General features: G+C 46.3%; 2 protein-coding genes across 15 annotated transcripts in view; one reads left to right on the top strand and one right to left on the bottom strand.

Moving 5' to 3' along the window:
• Nucleotides 1-8,603, top strand: part of IPO13 (importin 13) — a 66,405-nt gene extending 57,802 nt beyond the window's left edge. For 5 of the 11 annotated variants that reach the window (XM_084852759.1, XM_084852753.1, XM_084852754.1 and 2 more), the window contains one exon: nucleotides 6,880-8,603. In XM_084852759.1, the coding sequence (XP_084708885.1) occupies nucleotides 6,880-6,979 (100 nt within the window). In that variant the 3' untranslated portion in view covers nucleotides 6,980-8,603. The remainder of the gene's footprint in view (nucleotides 1-6,879) is intronic. The other 6 variants (XM_084852756.1, XM_084852755.1, XM_084852752.1 and 3 more) reach the window with 4 other exon arrangements.
• A 6,725-nt stretch (nucleotides 8,604-15,328) lies between these two features.
• Nucleotides 15,329-22,399, bottom strand: DPH2 (diphthamide biosynthesis 2). Of its 4 annotated transcripts, none has more exons than XM_084852764.1 (8): nucleotides 22,255-22,399; nucleotides 21,823-21,904; nucleotides 21,577-21,740; nucleotides 20,898-21,010; nucleotides 20,068-20,288; nucleotides 18,396-19,040; nucleotides 17,753-17,938; nucleotides 15,329-17,235 (listed from the first exon to the last, which is right to left on the bottom strand). In XM_084852764.1, exons 3-8 carry the CDS (start codon nucleotides 21,721-21,723, stop codon nucleotides 17,111-17,113), a joined length of 1,437 nt encoding a protein of 478 aa, XP_084708890.1. In that variant the 5' UTR covers nucleotides 21,724-21,740; nucleotides 21,823-21,904; nucleotides 22,255-22,399; the 3' UTR covers nucleotides 15,329-17,110. The 4 variants fall into 4 exon arrangements, with proteins under 4 accessions (XP_084708890.1, XP_084708889.1, XP_084708892.1 ...); XM_084852763.1 differs by having other exon boundaries at nucleotides 22,292-22,399; XM_084852766.1 differs by lacking the exon at nucleotides 21,823-21,904.
• Nucleotides 22,400-22,609: the final 210 nt, after the last annotated feature.

The following is a 22,609-nucleotide window of genomic DNA, read 5'->3' as shown; positions in this document are numbered from 1 at the left end:
ATAAGCACTCTTTGAGTCCGATTCTGTAGCCAACTGTGGATCCACCGGATTGTTGTTTCATCTAGCCCACTTTGAGCTACTTTGCTCATCAGGATATCATGGGGCACTTTGTCGAAAGCTTTGCTGAAGTCGAGGTATATGATGTCTACAGCATTCCCACAGTCCACAAGGGAGGTGACTTGATCAAAAAATGAGATCAGATTTGTCTGGCAGGACTTGTTTTTGACAAATCCATGTTGGCTTCGAGTAATCACGGCATTGTCTTCAAGGTGCTTCCAGATGGATTGCTTTATCATCTGCTCCAGAATTTTCCCAGGGATTGATGTCAGACTGACTGGTCTGTAGTTTCCAGGTTCCTCCTTTTTACCCTTTTTGATGATAGGGACAACATTAGCCCTCCTCCAGTCATCTGGCATTTCACCCGTCCTCCATGATTTCTCAAAGAGAATAGACAGTGGTTCTGAGAGTTCTTCTGACAGTTCCTTTATTACTCTAGGATGCAGTTCATCTGGCCCTGGAGATTTGAACTTGTTCAAAGTAATTAGGTGTCCCTTGGCCATATGCCTATCAATCTCAAGCTGCAATCCTACCCCTTCAGTCTGTACTTCGCCTTTGCCAGGGGGCTCATAGACCCTCTTTTTGGAGAAGACTGAGCCAAAGTAGGAATTGAGCACCTCTGCCTTTTCTTTGTCATCTGTTATAATTTTGCCATCCTTACTTAATAGCTGAACCACCATTTCTTTCCTCTGTGTTTTACTATGCATGTAGCTGAAGAAAGCCTTTTTGTTGCTTTTAGCATCCCTCGCTAACCTCAGCTTGTGCTCAGCTTTAGCCTTCCTGACGCCATCCCTGCAATTCTGTGCCACCTGCCTGTACTCTTCCTTTGTTGCTTGGCCTTCTTTCCACTTCCTATATGTGTCCTTATTTGTTTTCAGGTCTTCTCTAAGCTTTTTGCGAAACCACATTGGCTTCTTCTGTTGTCTTCCTCCTTTTCTCCTTGGTGGAATTGTTTGTAATTGTGCCTTGGGAATTTCCTATTTTAAAAGCTCCCACCCATCTCGGACTCCTTTTCTCGTAAGAGTCGCTTGCCATGGGACCTTCCTGATCATTGTTCTGAGTTTATTAAAATCAGCTTTCCTAAAATCCAGGGTACGCATTTGACTAAACTTGGCTTTTGCTTCCCTTAGAACCAAGAACTCAAGTATAACATGGTCGCTTTCCCCCAGAGTTCCTGTAACTGCTACTTTATCCACTAAGACATCTCTGTTGGTTAGGATCAAGTCAAGGATAGCCGATCCTCTAGTTCCTTCTTCTACTTTCTTAGGAGGAAGTTATCCGCCACACAAGTCAGGAATTTCCTGGAGGGGCCATGTTTTGCAGAATTTGTCTCCCAACAAATATTGGGGAAATTGAAGTCTCCCATTACTACGCCATCATGCTTCCTTGAAACATTGGCTATTTGCTTTTCAAAAGTTTCATTCTCATCTTCTCCTTGATTGCGTGGCCGGTAGTAGACTCCGACCACTAGGTTCCTTTTATTCTTTGCTCCATTTATTTTGATCCAGATGCTCTCGATGGGGCTACCAAGCTCATCCTCCTGTATTTCTGTGCAGAGATATGTATTTTTCACATACAGTGCAACCCCACCTCCCTTTCTGTTCCTCCTGTTCTTTTTTAACAAGTTATATCCTTCAATTGCTGTATTCCAGTCATGAGAGTCATCCCACCAAGTCTCAGTTACACCTATCAAGTCATAATTTCCCTCTTGTATTAAGAGTTCAAGTTCGTTCTGTTTGTTTCCCATACTCTGGGCATTAGTATATAGACATCGAAGACCATGTGCTTCATAGTCTGGCTTTCTTCCTACATGTTTCTGAAGACTATTATTGGGCGCTATTAGAGCTGTTCTCTTTGTTGCGGTGCATGAGCCTTCGTCCATTGTTACCCCCAACTTTCCATCTCCCTTCCCCATAGGATTCAGTTTAAAGCCCTCCTGATGAAGTTCTTCATGCTGTGGCCAAACACATTCTTCCCAACCTTTGTGAGGTGCAACCCATCCCTTGCCTACAGCCCATCTTCCAGGAATTATAGCCTGTGGACCCAGAATCTAAATCTCTCGCACTGGCACCACCTTCATAGCCAGTCATTCACCTGGAGTATTTTTCTTTCCCTTTCTATCCCTCTTTTGACTACGGGAAGAGGTGGATGAGAAAACTATCTGGGCCCCAAAGTTCTTGAGTTTCCTTCCCAAAGCTTCAAAGTCTGACGTGATCTCTTCATAGCTCCGCTTAGCAGTATCATTTGTTCCCACATGGATGAGAAGAAAGGCATACCTGTCAGTGGGCTTTATGAGTGCAGGCAACCTTTCAGTCACGTCTCTATACAAGATGAATACAAGGTGTTGCTTCAGTTTCCCCTTTAAGCACCCGCTACTCCATGTGAGGAGCCATGAGACCACCACCACTGTTATATTTGAAATTCTGAATCCCTCTTCTCTATAGGTTGCCCATGTGCTTCACTCACTTGATCATCTCCCTTTGAGAATTCCACTACCAAACTCTCCCATTCAGGGGCAGTGCTAGGTACCGAAAAGATCTGGGGCTCAGGCCCTTAGGACAAAAAAATTGCACAGTTTTGCATATGCTAATTTACATATACAAATATGTGCATAATTGGAAATAATTGCTATAATTAAAATTTTATAGAAGGCAAGCTAATTAACCTCTTGCTTGCTTTCAAGACATTGTTCCAAATTGTGCTTGCTCATATGCTCTACGCACCCACACTTTTCCTTGGTTTTTCAGGCTCAAAGAACTGTATGGCACTTTAAACATTTAGCAATTGACTGCAAAGTGACCATGGTGCACTGGCAAGGGAGAGTGTGGGACTATAGACTATATAGACTATAATAAATCATGCTCTTTGGCTGCAAATGCACACAATTACTAGGGAGTAACCCCCATTAAACACAGTGGGATTTACTTTCAAGCAAATCCTCATTTGCTCATCTCCCCTCCCCCCCGCATAGCACCAATAAGCTCAACAGCATTGGACAGAGACCTCAGGACTGGAGGACATGGCTTTGCTGCTCCTCGTCTCTGGATCAGGTGAGGAAGCAGAGAGCCGCCACCAAAGGTAGCGCTTCATTTTATTTCAGATACTTTATTTTGGTAGTTTCTGGGATTCTAGAACACATTTTTTACAGTTTTTGGGTTCTAATTTCTGGAAATCCTAAAATCTACACCAAAATGCATAGTTGGATACCTTTATTAGGACCAACCAAAATTCTTCATAAAGTTATTGTCCAACTGTGGATTTCAGGTTTTTATTTATCATGGACCAGCATGGCTACCTTTGTTTTTGGTGGTGTTTTAAATTAACAAAGTTATCAGTCCCCAGGTTTCTCTCTAGATCCAGATATTGGTACTATTTTCAGGGTAAATAAGGCAAGCTGCAGCTCTGAGCACATTTACTAGGGAGTAAGACTTCAATCCTATATATACCTACCTGGGAGTAAATCCCATTGAACTCAGTATGACTTACTTCTGAGTAAACATGTTTACAATTACACAGTAAGTTTGATGTAATCCTGAACCTATTTCCCCATCCACAGATTTCTCTGTGCCCTAAGTTGTTTCCCTACCCCACATAATTTCCTGTACCATCTCAGCTATCTTTTCCCACTCCACAGGTCTCAGGCCCTAAGACATTTTGCTGCCTGAGGCAGATCAGCAAATGGCACCTTCCCTCCAAACCCCAGTCAAGGTGCATAGTAGTACTCATAGTCAGTCAAGTTGTTTTGGCCCTGGGGGAAAAAAATCCTACAAGCACTTCCCTTCCCTGGCAGTGAAAATACAATAATAATTTGCTGCTTTTTCATGATGTCCCAAATCAGCTGTCTGAGGCAGCTGTCTCAGGCCCTTAAGTAAGTAAGTGTGTGTGTGTGTGTGTGTCTGTCAAGGACTCTGTCTCCTAAAGACACCCTTATTTGTAAGAAGGGGTGTATGGACAGGGAAGAGGAGGGCATGTGATTTCAGAAAAAAAAAATCCTCAAACAGAAAGATTCAAGGGAGGCAGCTGGAGGGGAAGCACATGTGGGCAAAAAGCCAGCAAGTGCATTTTACTCCAGTTAAAAGCAACATCTTTCAAAATCACTTTCTGTACAGTGGACTCTGTCCATGGAAGCGTATTATGCCACAGTAAATTTGTGAGTCTTTAAGTTGCCACAAGGCATTGTGTCATTTGATCACAAAAGAGCAAGAATCCCTTATCCTCCTCCCATACCTATTCACCTTTCTCTAGCCTAGTGAAACCTCTGATGCCAAGGAGGACCATGCATACACCAGAATCGGGTCACATGGATCATACAGAAAGTAGGGATGTCAGAGAATTCTGCGATGGATCTCGGTGAGGCTGAATGCCAGTGCATTCGGCCCCCCGAAATCCATCACAGAACGAAGCCCCTGCCCCCCCAACCCATGAAAGGCACGTGGGATGAAGTCCCGGCCACCCCCAACCCACAAAAGGTGTGCAAAATGGAGCACTTACCTGCTCCCGTCCACGCTGCTTTGCGAATGGCGGCCATCCTGCAGCCGCCATTCGCTTCCTCCTCTTCATAGCCGTGATAGGCTACGTAAATACTTACTTAGCCTATCATGGCTAATGCAGGGACGCCATTTGCGTCCCTGCGGAGGCTGTGATAGGCAACGTAAGTATTTACGTAGCCTATCACGGCGGGGGGGAAAACCCCAGCGTAAGCAAATGGCGGTGGCTACTGCCATTTGCGTACGCTGGGTTTTTTTCCCCCTGCCATGATAGGCTACGTAAATATTTACATAGCCTATCATGGCTCAATACAGGGACGCAAATGGCGACGGCTATGACAGCCGCCACTTGCATCCCTGCAGGGCTGCCCAGCGGTTGGATGTCCGGCTGCTGGTGGCTGGAGCTGGCCGGCGGCTCCGCGGCTTGGCCGCAGAGCGGAGCTGGCCAGGCAGGATTCTGTGGGGGGGGGAGGACTGGATCGCCTCCCCCCCCATCAAAGATTCCGGGGGGAGGGACGGAGCGCCTCCCCCCCACCGCGGATTGCCCAGCGCAGAGCCAGGTTGGTGTTTCATACATCCCTAGCAGAAAGCAGGTACACTCCAGAAAGATGATGGCAGATCCAAGGAGCTCCAGGCACACGCCAGCAAGCCAGGGCAAGCTGTACACTCATATAGTACCTTGCCCCAAAATTCAGACACTTTTGCTCATTCAAACCCTTTTTGCAAGCAAACCCACTTCTATTTTTCCCCCAAGGAAAGGGGCCTGGGCCATCTTGGAGGAAGCAAGAGTTGAGGAAGGCCTCTGGCATTCCTTCTTATACGTGAGCAGACAATCTGCCTGGTCTTCCTCTTGTCAGGGCCTCGCTGCCTACAGTGACCCAGGGCAGAAGTGCAGTTGCCCAGTAACAATTGGCTGGGCAGGTCTCTGCAGAGTCTGGCACACTCCGAGAAAGCTAGGTAGCAGTAGTACCGTTAGGCAGTTCTGGACTCTGGACGTCATGAAAATAATGAGCAGACTGTGGAAGGAAAGGTGGCAGTCTCACCTCAAGTTTAAAAGGCTGGTGCCTTCATGCTACACTCCCTATTAGTCTGCTAAGGGAGTAAATCCTAAGGTTTCCTAGTAACTGCAAGGCTACTGAGTTCAGAGGGAAGAAGCAGGCTTATATTAAGGCAGATGATGGCAATTGGGACAGTGCTGAAGATCCGGGGCACTGCTCAGAAAAAAGGATCTGGGGCCCATGCCTAGGTAGATCCCTTATCAACACCACTCATGCTGCCAGTCTACTTCAGTCCGGCTCAAATCTCACCCACTGTCAAAAAGACCTCTTAGCCTTCTCTGTGTAATCTAGATAATAATACCACTTTTATACAGGCTACGTGCTTGCCTGAGCTGCCAAAGAGATGTGGAGAGCCACTGGACTAATTCAGCCACTGATGAGCTGAGATGAATTCTTGACCACTTACCTTTTGGGGGACAGGAACACATAGGTATAGAATCATAGAATAGTAGGGTTGGAAGGTGCCTACAAGGCCATCGAGTCCAACCCCCTGCTCAATGCAGGAATCCAAGTCAGAGCATCCCTGACAGATGGCTGTCCAGCCTCGTCTTGAACGCCTCCAGTGTGGGAGAGCCCACCACCTCCCTAGGGAATTGGTTCCATTGTCGTATTGCTCTAACAGTCAGGACATTTCTCCTGATGTTCAGCTGGAATTTGGCTTCCTGTAACTTGAGCCTATTATTCCGTGTCCTGCACTCTGGGATGATCGAGAAGAGATCCTGGCCTTCTTCTCTGGGACAACCTTTCAAGTACTTGAAGAGCACTATCATCTCTCCCCTCAGTCTTCTCTTCTCAAGGCTAAACATGCCCAGTTCTTTCAGTCTCTCTTCATAGGGCTTTGTTTCCAGTCCTCTGATCATCTTTGTTGCCCTCCTCTGAACCCTCTCCAGTTTGTCTGCATCCTTCTTAAAGTGTGGTGCCCAGAATTGGACACAGTACTCCAGATGAGGCCTAACCAGTGCTGAGTAGAGGGGAACTAGGACTTCCTGGGATTTGGAAGCTATGCTTCTATTAATGCAGCCCAAAAGTATATTGTAGTTCAATATACAAGAGGATGTTATAGTGGAGTGCAACAGTGAGTATAGGAACTGCTTGGAATGTGCCTGCAGTAGGCAGTTCTGGGTGCTGGGATCTTCATGGCTCTGGGAGGTGTCTTTATGTGCAGAAACCTCTGGCCTAGTAGCTGTCACCTTGTGTGTCTCAAGTCCTTCATTCTCCTTATACGCCACCATCCATCAATTTTGTGTCAGTCTTTCACCATCTTTCCTTTGTGTTAGCAGAGAACGTGTGAACAAACGACGTGTGAAGGAGATGGTGAAGGAGTTTACACTGCTTTGTCGGGGACTGCATGGTACTGAATACACAGCAGACTACTGAGGAGTCATGTAGCAAGAAACTGGAGCATGAACAGATCTGCAACTACCTGCCACTGCCCGACGCTGCTACTGAATTGACTCATACAACAATAACTCTACAACTAACCTGCTGAGGCTGCTCCTCTTAAGAATGGGCTGTTTCTCCATCCTTCCTGCATGTTCAGAGGCAGCAGGCTGCAAGGGAGCAGAGGCTGGAGCTGAGGACAGACTCTCTCCCCGCTGGACTGGTGCAGTGATTGCCCCTTGCCTCCCTGGCACAATCCTGTAGACATATCTGTGGTATTGTCTGTTCCTAAAGAGTCTGCCCTTGCCCTGCATGAGGCAGTTTGTGTCTGACTGAAGTGGAAGGCCCTGCAGCCTTGAATTATATTAAGGCTATTTCTAAGCTGTGGTTGTTGGTGAATTGTGAGAGGGAGGCATTATTTGGGGGCAATATGGGGGAGGGGAGAGCTACAGTTGTGGCACTGACAATTACACTTCTTGCTGCCCCAGCAAAACTGGGGCAATAAATAGCTCTGTGATGTCCTTTTGAGAAAAAAAAGCAATCCAAATCCTGCAACAAGGTATCAGAAAGATGCAAGGGCAGCTTCTAAGAAACAAGCATCCCTTTCATCCTTGGCATTCCTTGGAGCACTGGCAAAGTGAGGGCTACTGCTATTACCTCTTCAGATTGCATCTTCTGAACAGCCTATAGAGCATCCTGTATAGATCATATTACACTCGTCTCTTCAAAGTTATGAAGATGTGATTGATTGATGCTAGGTCCACTGTAGGTGAAAGAGTTACAGCCGCCTTCATGGGATTTAATGGGAAATGCTCCTGGTTACTTTTGCAACAGAAGATCAGAATGTAGCAATAGATCTGGGCAAGTGCTACAGCTATTGAGGGTGGGGTGGGGATGGATGAGGAAGAGGAAGCAATCGTTTTCATATGGGGAACTGTTGGTGTCACAGAACTTGAGACTGAATAGAGCTGAGCCAAATGTACAGGTTTGACCCATTCCAGGGACATTTTTAATGCAACCTCTCCCTGCCCACAGGAATAGCTTAACCAGCTTTCATATAGGTTCCTAACTCAGGGTTTGCTGCTGTGTTGTCCAACTCCAGGTAAAAGTTAACATTTACGACTTGGAGTAGTGTTGGACTCTAATCACCCCTGTTTGTTTAATGAGATCATACCAAATTCACCACTGAGCTGTCTAAAGACCACTATCTAGATAATAGCATGATATGTACTAGAGCAGAGGTAGGTAACCAGGTGTCTTCCAGATGTTTTGGACTATGGCTTCCATAACTTTTTCCATTGGCCATGCAGGCTGGGGGGCTTATAGAAGTTGTAGTCCAAAACATCTGGAGGGTACCAGGTTGCCTACCCCTATACTAGAGGCTTATGTACACTTGGAGTAAGTTTCTGCATTCCCAAGCAAAGCACAATCTTTTTTGGGAGGGAACAGGCTTATTCTAGGGAAACAGAAGGTGAACTAAGCTCGGCATCTATGTACATGTAATGGGCAGGGCAATCTTAACCCCCACCAAAGGCCAGCTGAGGGTAGCCCGAATTTAAGCACGTGTAGTTACTTTGAACTTTGAACCTGAAAGCAAAGTAAATTTTTTGTGCAAGCCTGGCTTCTTAGTTGCTGCGTTCACTGGAAAAATACTCTTTGATTAGAAATCTGCAGATCAGCTGTCATTAGTAATTCATTCAGGTTGATTTTTTAACCAGTTAAGGTGTTTGGTAGTTCTTTAGCTCAGAACAAAGGATTTTAGAGCTGGGTAGTTTATGAGCAGAAAGAGGATTAATGATCAGCACTTAAGTAAGTTGATGGAAAGTCCTGCATAGCTGAATTCAGCTTCATAATACGCATGGGTAGGGTAGCTGGGTGTATTAGGAAGACAGTTGGGGACTGTTATTTTTCTGTAGAGAAAATAGGGGAAGGAGAGCAAAAGGGTTGTGGCCAGCTCAGCCCTGTTTCCACCCACCCCGCCTCTTTCTTGCAAGGGGGGAAGGAAGTGTGGCAGGTGAAGCCAAGCTGGCAGAGTCCCTTTTGCTCCTCCGATGGAGAAGCAGAGGGGACTCAGCTGGTTCTGCCCAAGTTGCACTGAACTCTGATCTTTGATCGGACATAATGGGGGAAGGGATTCTTTCCCCTTCATCCTCCACAACCCCTGGGAGGAACAGAACTTGTGGAGAGGGAGGGGCCCGTGGGGACAGGGCTCACAGAGAGGGGTGCAAGCTTCTGTGGGCCAGAGTAGAGCCTCCACAGGCTGAAGATTCTGCACACCTGGCGGAAGCTAAGCAGGGTCAGCCCTGGTACTTGGATGGGAGACCGCCTGGGAATCAGGCTTCCTGCATTGAGCAAGGGGTTGGACTCGATGGTCTTGTAGGCCCATTCCAACCCTATATGACAAGTTGGGGCATGAGGTGTATCACTGCTGGGCTTTTTTCTCTTGATCTTGATGTTTGTGTCTAGTTTTCTCTGCACTGAGGCTGTCCAGGAAACGGTGCACACATATTTGTACATGCACACATTGCCACTTACTTTGAGCGCCAGAACTGAACCTTAAGCCCTTGCCATGTGGTGGCCTCTTGCTTTACTTTGTTGACCATGTGTGGAGGGCCAAGGTTTCCTGTCAACATTATGAGTTCCCCTGCTCACATCATAGCTAACCATGTAAAACAGGGTGGAGAATGTGTGCCCCCGCAGCTATTGTTCATCTGTAACTCCCATCAATCCTAGCCAACATAGTCGATGGTGAATGATGGGAGTTGTAGTCCAACATTTGGAGGATCATACATTCCCCATCCCTGATGTAAAATAACTTATCTGGCAGTGTTCCAAGTCTTGGCTCCACCACAGCATGCCCCAGTCACTGCATAGCAGCAGATGATGAGCAAGATACAAGTCTCATACCAGTACCTCTTCTCCAGCAGCTGATACTCAATAATGAATACTGAATACCTGTGGGGTTTAGAGTTCAGTGGCAGCTTCCTTCAATACAACCAGGTTAAGTTCTTGTGTTCCTTGTTCCTTGGCCTTACGTCCACAAAAGTTTCTACAAACTTGCTTCCCTCAAGTTTACTCTCCTGCATTATTTTATACCATTTTGCAGTGTCCCTTTCTGGAGGCTCTCACTATTCTTCATCCTGCAGAAAGCTCCCATTTGCTCCCCCCCCTTCCCAATTCTGTTCCCTGCTGCCACCCTGGTAGAGGAATATTTTGTATTCACCCCCGCTGCTGCACCCACATATTCAGCCACATGGCAGCACTAAGAGTGTTGAACAGGTGTGGTGTATTCTGCACAGCATAGAGTGGAACTGTGATATCAAAGCAACGGTGCATATTCATAGCAACTGGGGTCACGCGGATTGCCTGCACTATCACCTGTTGAGGGCTAATGATGGTGGATGAGAGAACTCCCCAGCAGTTGCTACAGCATAGCAGAAGTGCACAAGGCCTCAATAGTTTGGTTTGGTTTTGTGCAGTCTCTTAGAAACCAGCTAATGGGACTTTATGGTAAAGGTATTAATGATGTAACTGGGGGAAGGGGAATTGCTTGAAAAAAGTGAAGTAGGTGGCAATACTTAATGGATGACAGAGATGCATCTTATGTGTCTTTGTGTGCATGTGTATATATTTATACATGTGTGTACCTGCACAATCACGATAATTCACTCTGGTAGCAAATGCAGGTGGTGGGTGCCTACAGGATTGCAGCCTAAACAGGTGGACTGAGAAACAAGAGAGGTATCAACATGCTCATGGAATCCCAAGATTTGCAGAAATACAAAAATTCATTTAACAAACCAAACCTAAGGGGGAAACTTCTCCCCCTGCCCAAGAGCTCAGTGAGGATTAAGCAAGTTCAGTAGCCATGAAATGTTGAACGCCAATTAGAAAACTTGGGTGGAGTGGAAAAAAGAATAGAATATCATGGAGGAGGGCATGGCTGGCTGGAACCCTGAACAGGATAGGAGTAGGAGCTGAAAATACAGCAATATGTTGCAAAGTACGTTATAAACAGCTTAATTTGTTTGCCAAAGCTCCATGTATGGGCATTAGAGTCCTAAAGTTGGTGCGAGCCACCTAGTCCAGCCCCCCCCCTTGATACAGGAAATCCAGAGCTAGAGCATCCCCAACAGATGGCTGTCCAGCTTTTGTTTGAAGACCTGAAGCGAGGGAGAGCTTGCCACCTTCTAGATAATGGATTCCACTGTCAACCTGCTCTTACAGTTATATTTCTTCTCAAGTTCAGTCAAAATCTACCCCTCTGTAACAAGCCCATTAGATCTAGTACTGCCCTCTGGGCAGCAGAGACCCGGTCTTCACACTTTTCTGTGTGACAGCCCTTCAGACATTTAAAGAGTGCTATTATGATCCCCTTCAGTTTTCTCCAAGAGAAAGATACGTAGTTCATTCAACTTTCCCGTTAGGACTTATTTTCCATACCTGTGACCATCATCATTGCCCTCCTGTTCTAGTCTGTCTACATCTTTTAAGTGTGGCACCCAGAACTGGACACAGGACTCCAGGTGAGACTGGACTACAGAATAAAGTAGCACTACTACTACTTGTCAGTTGGAAACTGTGGCTTTATTAATGCAGCCTAAAATCACATTAGCTTTCTTTTGCTGCTACATCATTCTACTGATGATACTGCACATTAGCTTGTGATTGTCTACAGTCCTGAGATCCTTTCCACATATATTAATACCAAGCCAAGTATTCCTCATCCTGTTGTTCTTGTTAAGTCGTGTCCGACTCTTCGTGACCCCATGGACCATAGCAGGCCAGGCCTTCCTGTCCTCCGCTTTCTCCTGGAGTGTGCTCAAGTTCATATTCATTGCATCGGTGATGCTATCTAGCCATCTCATCCTCTGCCGTCCCCTTCTCTTTTTGCCTTCAATCTTTCCCAGCATCAGGGTCTTTTCCAGTGACTTTTCTCTTTGCATTAGGTGGCCAAAATATTTCAGCTTCAGCATCTGTCCTTCCAATGAGCACTCAGGGTTGATTTCCTTTAGGATTGACTGATTTGACCTCCTTGCAGTCCAGGGGACTCGTAAGAGTCTTCTCCAGCACCACAGTTCGAAAGCATCAATTCTTCGGCGCTCAGCCTTCCTTTATAGTCCAGCTCTCACAGCCATACATTACTACTGGGAAAACCATAGCTTTGATTACAAGCGGACCTTTGTCGGCGAGGTGATGTCTCTGCTTCTTACTATGCTGTCTAGGTTTGCCATAGCTTTCCTCCCAAGGAGCAAGCGTCTTTTAATTTCATGGCTACAGTCACCGTCTGCGGTGATCTTGGAGCCCAAGAAAGTAAAATCTGTCACTGCTTCCATTTCTTCCCCCTCTATATGCCAGGAAGTGATGGGGCCAGATGCCATGATCTTCATTTTTTTAATGCTGAGTTTCAAACCAGCTTTTGCACTCTCCACTTTCACCCTCAACAAGAGGCTCTTTAGATCCTCTTCGCTTTCTGCCATTAGGGTGGTATCATCTGCGTATCTGAGGTTGTTGATAATTCTCCCAGCAATCTTAATTCCGACCTGTGATTCATCCAACCCAGCGTTTCTCATGATGTACTCTGCATATAAATTAAATAAGCAGGGCAACAATATGCAGCCTTGTCGTACTCCTTTCCCAATTCTGAACCAATCGGTTGTTCCAGTTGGATATATCTTCCCCTTTCTCCCTTGCTTTTCGCTTCCCTTCTTTCCTCAGCTACTTGTAAAGCCTCATCAGACAGCCACTTGGCTTTCTTGCATTTCTTTTTCTTTGGGATAGATGTGGTTGCTGCCTCCTGAACAATGTTACGGACTTCCATCCATAGTTCCTCAGGCACTCTGTCTATCAGGTCTAATCCCTTAAATCTATTCCTCACCTCCACTGTATATTCATAAGGGATATGATTTAGGTCATACCTGAATGGTTTAGTGGTTTTCCCTACGTTCTTCAATTTAAGCCGAAATTTTGCAACAAGAAGCTCATGATCTGAGCCACAGTCAGCTCCAGGTCTTGTTTTTACTGACTGTATAGAGCTTCTCCATCTTTGGCGGCAAAGGACATAATCAATCTGATTTCGATATTGACCATCTGGTGATGTCCATGTGTAGAGTCGCCTCTTGTGCTGTTGGAAAAGTGTGTTTGCTATGATCAGCGTGTTCTCTTGACAAAACTCTATTAGCTTTTGTCCTGCTTCATTTTGTACACCAAGGCCATGCTTGCCTGTTATCCCGGTGATTTCTTGACTTCCTACTTTAGCATTCCAATCCCCTATGATGAAGATGACATCTTTTTTTGGTGTTAGTTCTAGAAGGTGTTGTAGGTCTTCACAGAACCGATCAACCTCAGCTTCTTCGGCATCAGTGGTTGGGGCATAGACCTGAATTACTGTGATGTTGAATGGTTTGACTTGGATTTGTACTGAGATCATTCTATACCTATACTATATCATTCTATACCTCATCCTGTACCTTTGCTGAATTTAATTTTCCACTTTATTAAGGTAATTTTGAATTGTATCCCTGTCCTCTGACGTGTTGCCTATTCCTCCCAGTTCTGTGCTATCCATAAATTTGATATGGATTACACACATCCTTTTATCAAAGTAGCTGATGCAAAATGTTGAAGAGTATGATGCTCCGCAGAGTCCTGAGGTATCCCACTAGAAATCTCCCTCCATTAGATGAGGAACCATCAACGAGCACATTTTTTACTCTTAATGCTACTCTTCCCCCACCCCCTTCTGTTGCACCTATGATGGGGACAAGCTATGTCCTTCAGTGGCTGCATTCCATCATGGAAACCAACCAACTCTGTTATACCTGTCAAGCTGTAACTACTTTCCTGTCCTAGTTCAATCTCACCTTGTTTATTTCCCATACTCTGTCCAGTAGGGTACAGGCATTTTCGGATAAGCTATTCCAACATATATTTTATTGTGGGGTTTGCTAAGCACCCCACAACTCTCCCACAGTCTCTAGCACTCAAGTCTTTCTTTAGCATGTGTGTTTGTACTTTAGGCTATTGTCTCCATGCTTACAGGATTTAGTTTACAACCTTCACTCATGATCAGATTCACCATGCTTCTACCAGACACATTTTTCTTGTGAGGTTCACCTCCTCTCCTGAATGGAGTCTGTTAAGTAAGCTTAGACCATGCTTCTAGAGGCCAAACCTCTCATGACAACATCATCTGCCTAGCTGATCGTTCACCTGAAGCATTCTCTCTGTAGTCTTGTACCTTTTACCAGAAGAACTGTTGAACATTTAAATTATTCTAAAGATGAGTGGTTCCAAGTAGACACACAGCACATTTCTCTCACTACAGAGCCTCTTTGTGCATCTTGGAGGGCAGATCAGCCAAGGAGGCTGGAGTCCCAGCACTCACCCCCTTCTTAACCAGCAGTCATGAAATATATCCCAGAAGGCACTGCATAAATATCTGACTCCAGAAAGTGGTGGCAAGGGCTATTAAGTTAGATTAAGCTGCTCTCTCCAACTTCCTTTAGATAAGCAGAAATCATCTGGGTAGTAGATGTGCCTCAGCGCTAAGTGTGAGTGTAGCCACTGGAAGTTGAAAGCAGCCCTAGCTGCAAGGTTTGGTTCTCTTGCATTCTGACTGGGCTTGCTCTAAAGCAGGGGTGGGTAATTTGTGGTTCCCCCATATGTTTTGGCCCACAACTTCCATCACCTCTAGCCAGCATAGCCAATGGTGAGGGATGATGGGAGTTGTAGGCCAAAACATCTGGAGGGCCACATGTTGCCCACCCCTGCTCTAAAGCCCAGAACTCTCAACTGCCACTCTAAGCACAATTCAGCAGAGGAGAATGTGTTCCCCTTACAGACCCTCCCTAAGAAATGGGGTCCTGTCTGTGCTGATACCAGTCCAGGACTGGCTTGCTCCTAGTAAAGCACAGCCATGTTCATGGGACTCTACCCACCTCTAATGTTTTACAGATGCCAGAGTGACCATGCTTACCAATACTCCTTTCCCTCAGTCACCCACCAGAACAAATCACTCATCTGTCCCAGAGCCCTGTTCTACTTTAAAATCACAATTGCTCCCTTTCTCTCATCAGATCTATTCAAATGCACTATCTTGGCTACAAAGGACAAAAATAAGTAATGTTGCCTGCAAGGTTTCACAGCAATTGTACCTCAAGGACTCCAGATTTCTCAGTTCAGGGGTGAATCAGATTCACTGGGTTAGGGATCGGTCCCTGCCCCAACATGAGATGAACCAATTATGGTAATTGATTAGGATGTATAATCATCCTGGTGCAGGCCTTCCCTGCTCATCAAAAAGAAATGCCCTAGGTCAGGGAAAGCGAAAGGAATGACACCAATGGACTTAAAATGTAACTTTACTTGGCATAACATGGGCTACAAGTAGGGGGTTGTTTTAGAGCCCTGGGGTTTGTTTTTTTCCAAATTCCAAAATATTTAAAATGAAAACAATGTTGCCAGTTTTCTATGAGGCAGGCTCTTGACTTGTTTGGTGTATATCCTATATCTGGTGTTTGTATTCTGTAACTTGTGCTCAGTGCCACTCATTCTTGATTAGATGGCAGATTAGATCTGTCACACAACACAGTGACAGATGGGCTAGACATTAGAAGAGGTGTGTCTGTCCATCTGTGATCAACAGAAACAGCTATTGAGCACTAGCTTAGACAGCTGTGCATAGATACACATCTATGGATGCATCATTTGCCTACATAAACATCTCTTTGCCTGCCATTGGGAAAGAAACTTAAATACCAAACTATTGAACATACACAGGTCCACACCCGTCCTCCTTTCATTTTGTGCCTCTATGAATGTTCAAGGAATACAAAATGTAACCTCCAGCAGTACACAGAGGCCACCCATGTGTCTCAGGAACATAACTGTAAAGAGAACTGGGCTCAATTTTCACTTGGTGCCACAGGATCCTATCCCAGCCATTTAAGGTCCAGTTGAAGATTCTAGCTTGGCTCCAAATTATTCTATTGCTAGTGCTACCTCCCTCATGGGGTACTTTAAAAGCCTTCAGGTAAGCTGCTTTTGGGATGCGAAGTCCAGGTTTTAGTGGGAGATCTTGTCTACCAATCACTCCTGAAACCTTGCTTCACACATCTAACATCAGTATGGGGCAGATAAACTCAACATTCAGCCAGGCGTTGGAAGCCATCCTCAGGATCTACAGCCCCAGCTGGTATGAGAGTTGGGGAGAGGTTGATCCTAGGTATGTAAGTATCTGCTTCTAAGGGCTCTCTAGGTTATGGCAGTCAGTGCCCGATGGAATAATGAGAGTCTGTTTTCCAATTTCATTTGTAGATGATCAAACTCTGACCCATCTCTGCTGAGTGATTCATCTTATGGCAATGTATTTACTTATCAAGTGTTCTTCAATACATCTGAGCATACTATAAGGACATTAGCTTTCACACTCCTCAAATTTCTGCTATGAGTTTCAGACTTCACTTTTATCTTTGACAGTTCCCTCTGACCTACTTTCCTCTTTACCAACTAGTCCTTGCATTCCTAATGTAGCAGCCACTGAATAAGGACCCTGCTAGACTGGGGCAAATGAAACACAGTAGTTAGAAAAAGTTAATCAGATATAGGTCACTCTTGTCTTGTATTTCAGATATTTATCCAGTAACCTACCATACTTCTCCTTACTTCTTCCTTGTTAAAGAGTGCTATAAGTTCCCTTGCCAACTCAAGCCACAGATGGAAACAGCTAAGACCTAGTTTACCACCACCATCCTTACCCCAGGACCAAGGAAAGCTTTATGTGTACCAATCAACAGGAGTGGAACTGACAGCACAGCAAGAACAGTTTTACTTTGCTTCCCAAGCTGGCAGAAAACCTAACCAGAAGAGCACACTCCGAGGAAATTGAAGTACTGCATGCCACAGCACTGCATTTGATAAGTTGATCTGTCCCTGAGAGACGTGCTAGGCCAGGCTGCATCGAGCATGTTATCCCTTGCATTACAGGCATGTTCAGGGAGGAGGGTGAGGTTCACAAGCAAATGGCTTTCAGGCTGGGGCACAGCAACAGAAGCCATGTTCACCTACACCATCTAGACTGAGCAAGGGAAGGCAGCTTTGTTCTCTGTCTTTTACACTCTGCAACTGTCATCCACAGGGCTCATCTTCATAGGCAATGGCAATGCCTCGTCGTCCCACCACAGCTTTTGTGACAGCTGTCTGGCCCAGCTGTTGCTCTAGCCCCCGCCAGCTCCGTGACTCCAGAAATGAGGCTAAGACAGAAAGGAAGAGCCATTATGCCAGAAATAAAATTAGATTCCAGACACTGCTTCACAAGGGAAGAGCACACAGCATGGTCTATTTCAGCCTTCCCCAACCTAGTGCCCTCCAGATGTTTTGGACTTTCATGCCAATCAGCCCCAGCTAGCACGGCCAATGGTCAGGAAAGCTAGAAGCTGTAGTCTGGGGAAGGCTGTCTATTTTATGGATGAGACATCCAACAGGAGACCACTGCATGTCGCTCTGTCCCTCCCCAACTAGTCACCTAATAGCAACAGTGAATGGAGTCAGAGGACCAGGTTAGTCACTTGCTGATTGCTCTTATCAATTAGTGGCCTAAACCTTGGAAGCCTTCATCACATAACTGATTTCAACAGTACTTTTCTATCTCCCAACAACAACAGCCATCAACTGGAAGAAGAGTCCTGTGTTATGGGATTTTATCACCATGTGAGTAGACTCCTTTATATACTTTCTCCAGCTCATGGCACATTGCTCTTGGCCACATACCTGCAGGGCTGATCTGAGCCACAGTCTGTATATGGCTGCGGCAGGCCACAGCAGTGCCAGAGCTTGGCTCTGGGTCTGGTGTCTTGTAGAGGCAAGTTGAGCGCAGCTCTCCAGTGATTAGTGAAATGCTGGGTTCATCGTCGGCCTCTGCCACCTTGTCTGGGAAAGGGGTGTGGTCACATGCACCTGCAGGCATCAGGAAATGAAGATATCAAAATTAGTCCCCTGCAGAATCATTCCCTTTGTGTTACCGAATATCTATTTCAATCCCTCCTGCTGTAAAGTCCCTGCTAATTGCCCTCTGTGTGGGTAAAGGGGAGTGAGGGTGGCAGCAGGGAGCATTGGTCAGTGCTGCTGTAGAAACAGACTGTACTTATAGGACAGGACCAAGGGTATGGCAGGGTTATGCAGATTTCATGAGTCTGAAATCACAATTCATCAGCATGAGAATCTCAGCTTTCATTATAATACAGCAAGTTTCAAATCTTTATGCCTGCAGAGAGAAGCCTGAAAATGTGACCATCCAGAATTTCCAGCGTTCAGAAGGAGTGGGTTTAATAGTCCTTCAGCAAGAGCTGCGCAAAGTTCAGGACTCGCTGCTTGTTGCCCATGCCCGTTTCTCCAGTACTGAACCCAGCATTACCTGGTACGAGGTGGCGGAAGTCGGTGACATAGATGCCTGTCCAGGTCCGTGCTGGATTGCATGCTAGTTCCATCTCATAGGGCGTGATCAGGGGCCGGTAGAAGTCCGTGGAGTCAAGTAAGGAGTTCTGTGGGCAGGCTACCAACACAAAGATATCCACCTCTAGAAAGTTTGCCAGCTTTGCAGGGTTAGGTTTACCCACTGCTAGGGTATAGGCACGTTTGCCTGCCCGGTGAATGATTTGTCGCAGATGCTGCAGAACAGACAAGTAGTCAGCCACACCAAGAGTGCCCACCACGATGCCTACAACTTGGGCATCCCGTGCCCGCTCCACTAGATAGAGGCGCCGTCGCAGGGCCCGGTTCACATCCAGCGTTTCCCGTCGGCCTTGTCCTGTCTTTGGATCAAAGGAACTGAAGGAGCACTGGTTCCAGCTCAGCATGAAGTTGGTGAGCTCTGGCCCTTCACAACCCACATAGAACATCATGTAGTTGTCAAGACCATGCTGTTCATTTACTACAAAGTGCCGCCCAAATTGCTGCACCAGCCCAGAAACTGGCTGGGCTGAATCAAGATGTTCTTTGCTGTCCAACTGGGAGAATGCCACATTGGTATAAGTGGAGTGCAGCTGAGAAGCCAGGTCATCTGAGAGAAGAGATCCAGTGAAAGGTCACCCACATGTAGCCTTTAAGAGAGTATGAGCCATCCTAGTATTTTCTCACTGCCTCAAATACCCAGCAGCCCTCTTCCATGGATAGGGAAGGGTCCCTTTATGCCAGAGGCTGAGCAGGCTAGGTACTGGGTTTGAAAGACACATGCATCACAACACAAATAAATAAGCAGAGCTGAACGCTGCGCTAGCCAGGTGCAGATCAAGACTGATCACAGTCACGTGGCAAAGGTGAGGTCAGAGGTCCTTTAGAAGAGGGCAACCCCTCTGGGCTCCCATTGAGAAATATCAGCTGGAAAACTCAGCATAATTTCATTTTTACTTTCCTCACTTTTCCTCTGCCCTACGCTACCTGTGCGGAAACTATTAAGGCAGCAGCGGGGAACATGTGGCTCTCCAGATGTTGGTGGCCTGCAACTCCTGTTAGCCCTAGCCAATGGTGAGAGATGATGGCAGCTGCAGTACAACAACCTCTGGAGGGCCACACGTTCCCCATCGCTGCACGAAGGGCCCCTTCGCAGCTATTTACACATTAACTGGCCATGTTCCTGCCTTCATTCAAACTACAAAGAGGAAACAGCATTGGTGCCTGTGGTGTGGTTTTGTCTTTTAATATTAGCAGGTGGTGCTATTAACATTGTTTGGAATGCTCTCATTAATGAAACAGTAAATCAGCCCTGGAGTGGCAGATGTATAGGGAAACAAGAGAGAAATTGCCACTGGTATCGACATTCTCTCTGGTTAACCCAGCCCTGAGGGGTTGCAGGCTCTGACTGAAGAAGACGGGAGAAGCTGAGAGGACAGACAGACAGGCAGGACTGATGTGTGTGTGTGGGGGGGGCTGATTTGAGCATGTCGAGAGCATCTACCATGGCAATTTCCCATCCTGGCCTGTGGGATCTCTTGTACACTAATTTTGTCATTGTTGTCATCCCTCCCTGCCCCCCGAACACTGGAATGTGTTTCTGCTTAGCTTTCACATTGCAATCTGTGTGGTCTCACCAATGGCATGAGAATAGGCCACTTCACTCAGCACAACCACATGAGCTTGGAGGTCAGTATACAGCTTCTTGAAGACATCTGCACAGCGCGCCACATCCAGCTGCTCTCGACCAAACACATGTAGCACTGGCAGTTTGCGGCAGGGGCTCAAGCAGGCGGGGCCATAGTGTATCACGGCCTCAGCACCCACATGCTCCGCTGCCACTTCATCAACACAACAGCTAGAGAGAAGCAACAGCATTAGCTACAGAACTCCAAGGGCAACCTTCATCAAATATCTACCTCCCCTAGTATACAGCAATATGCTTCCTTTATCTCAGGGGTGGGGGCACCTGTGGCCCTCCAGATGTTGGTCTCCAACTTCCATCAGCCCCAGCCAGGGATGATGGGAGTGGCAATTCAACATCTCAAAGGCTACAGGTTTCCCATCTTTGTCTTATATTACAGTAGTTTCCAGAGCAGAGACTGAATTGCCCTTGTAGCCAGCCCGCTCAATATGGTAGGAGCCCCAAGGCTGATAGAACAGGGGAACATTTCTCTGTTAGTGGCAAGCAAGATATAGGAAGAGGAAGCAATTAATAATCCCCAGCTCCTAAGTCTCCTTTTGTAAGGACACCCGCCCCCCAAGCTGAGGCAACTTAGCAAGGCAGACAAGAGTCTACTGAGCAGATCTCTAGAAATTGGGAATTGACAGCACAATTCTACGCATGTTTATTCCACAGTCATTTCCACTGTGTTCAATGAAGCTTACTTCCAGGTAAGTGTGTATAGGACACTTATAAACACCAATGCCATGTTTGTGTAAGAGAGGGATCCCCCTTTGTCCTCACCTGCCATATGATGTGTCACCCAGGATGTACATCTTTGCACCAGTTGCTGCTTCCATCCTAGTAGCAATGCCTACTGAATCTGGTAAGAGTTTATCAGGGAACTGAAGGGCAACCTATGACAAGAGCCCAAGATAGTTATTCAAAACACACCTACTGTACATAGCCTAGAGCAGGGGTGTCTCACCTCTTTCAGCCCGAGGGCCAAATTCACTTTCAGAGAAGCTCTCCAGGGTCCACATTCTAGTGGTGGGCATAGTAAAAGGCAAAAGGGGTGGGGCCAGAATACCAGCATATTATAGTTTAAAACCTGTATTGCTAGAAACCAAGCCTTAGGAACTTTTAGAATGGGAAAGAAGCACAAAAGCTGGAAAACTAGCAAATGATTGGTGATCGAAGGAAAAAGGCATAGTGGCCTGAGGAACCCCAGAGGGCCAGATTGGGGCCCCAGGTGGGCTGGATTTGACCTGCAGTCCGGAGGTTCAACATCCCTGGCTTAGAGAAAACCGACACATTTCTGTTCTCCCTCACACCCATTTCTACCAGTACAGACCTTCCGATATGCAAAACAGCATTTTCATGACAATTATATTCTGTGATTAAAACCTAAGACCCCCAACTCCAGGAAAGGACTGGTATTCATTCCTGGAGTTTTTTGCCAGGATGCAACTCACCAACTCACCTTGGTGAAGCCATTATCAGATACAAATGCAGTGGTTCTCTCCAGCTCATAGAATTCTTCCAACTCCATGGTTGGGGGACGTCCTCCTGCAGGAATCAGGGCCCGCTGCATCACCTCAGCTCCATCACTGCTGAATGCTGTTGCCATGATGACCCAAATGCAAACTGTAAAAGAGCAGGGTGATGTTCAGCTGTAGGGGGATATCCCAGTTTTGGCTGAACTAGCATGATACAAGGGGAGGCTGACCTTGAGCTTCAGCTCTGTAACACCATATGCACACGATGAGCTCCTTATATTCTGTGTGAATCCGTATGGAAATCGCTGATAGCTAAAACAAACAAACAAAAAAAAAACCCTTTGTCTATGCGTTATTTAAATGTATAGCCCACCCTACTCCTTCTAGTCCCAGGGTGGAGTCCTCACACATCAATAAAATACTTTCCAGAGGGTAGCTGTGTTAGTCTATTGCAACAAAAACAACAAAGAATCTTGTGGGACCTTAAAGATTAACAAATTTACTCTGGCATAAACTTTCGTGGACTACAGCCCGCTTCATCAGATGCAACAGCATGGCTGGCTAGGGAATGCTGGGAGATGTAGGACTTTCTTCTGTCTAAACATGCATAGAATTGCGCCTTAAACGTGTTAATCAGTAAAACAGTTTCCATCATCACTAACTTGAATTAGAAGTTCCCTTTCCTTCAGAAGTACGCACCGAGAGCGATGGGTGGAGAAGTGGGCACCGCGGAGTTACGAATCGTCTCCTGAACAGCGAGGCACCAAACACCCGTTCCCGCTACTCCCTATTACTCCCCTGGAAGAGGCCCCTACACCAACCACATGGACAACCCACACTCTTACTTCCGGGGCGGGACGTAAAGCCACCCAATGACAACGCCGGACCCATTTCCCTGTCGGAATAGATCTATGCCTATCACTCCTTGACGTAGTTCGTGAAGACCGTTGCAACCAATAAAAGATCCCGACGCAGAAAGGCCGCTGGAAAAGTGAGCGGAATAAAAGACAGCTTTCC

Source organism: Heloderma suspectum, chromosome 4, assembly GCF_057233095.1.
Source record: "Heloderma suspectum isolate Gila_16-S chromosome 4, 16-S_ref, whole genome shotgun sequence".
Lineage (NCBI taxonomy): Eukaryota > Metazoa > Chordata > Lepidosauria > Squamata > Helodermatidae > Heloderma > Heloderma suspectum.
The sequence above is the reverse complement of the archived record's forward strand: the minus strand, read 5'-3'. Positions and strand labels throughout refer to the sequence as shown.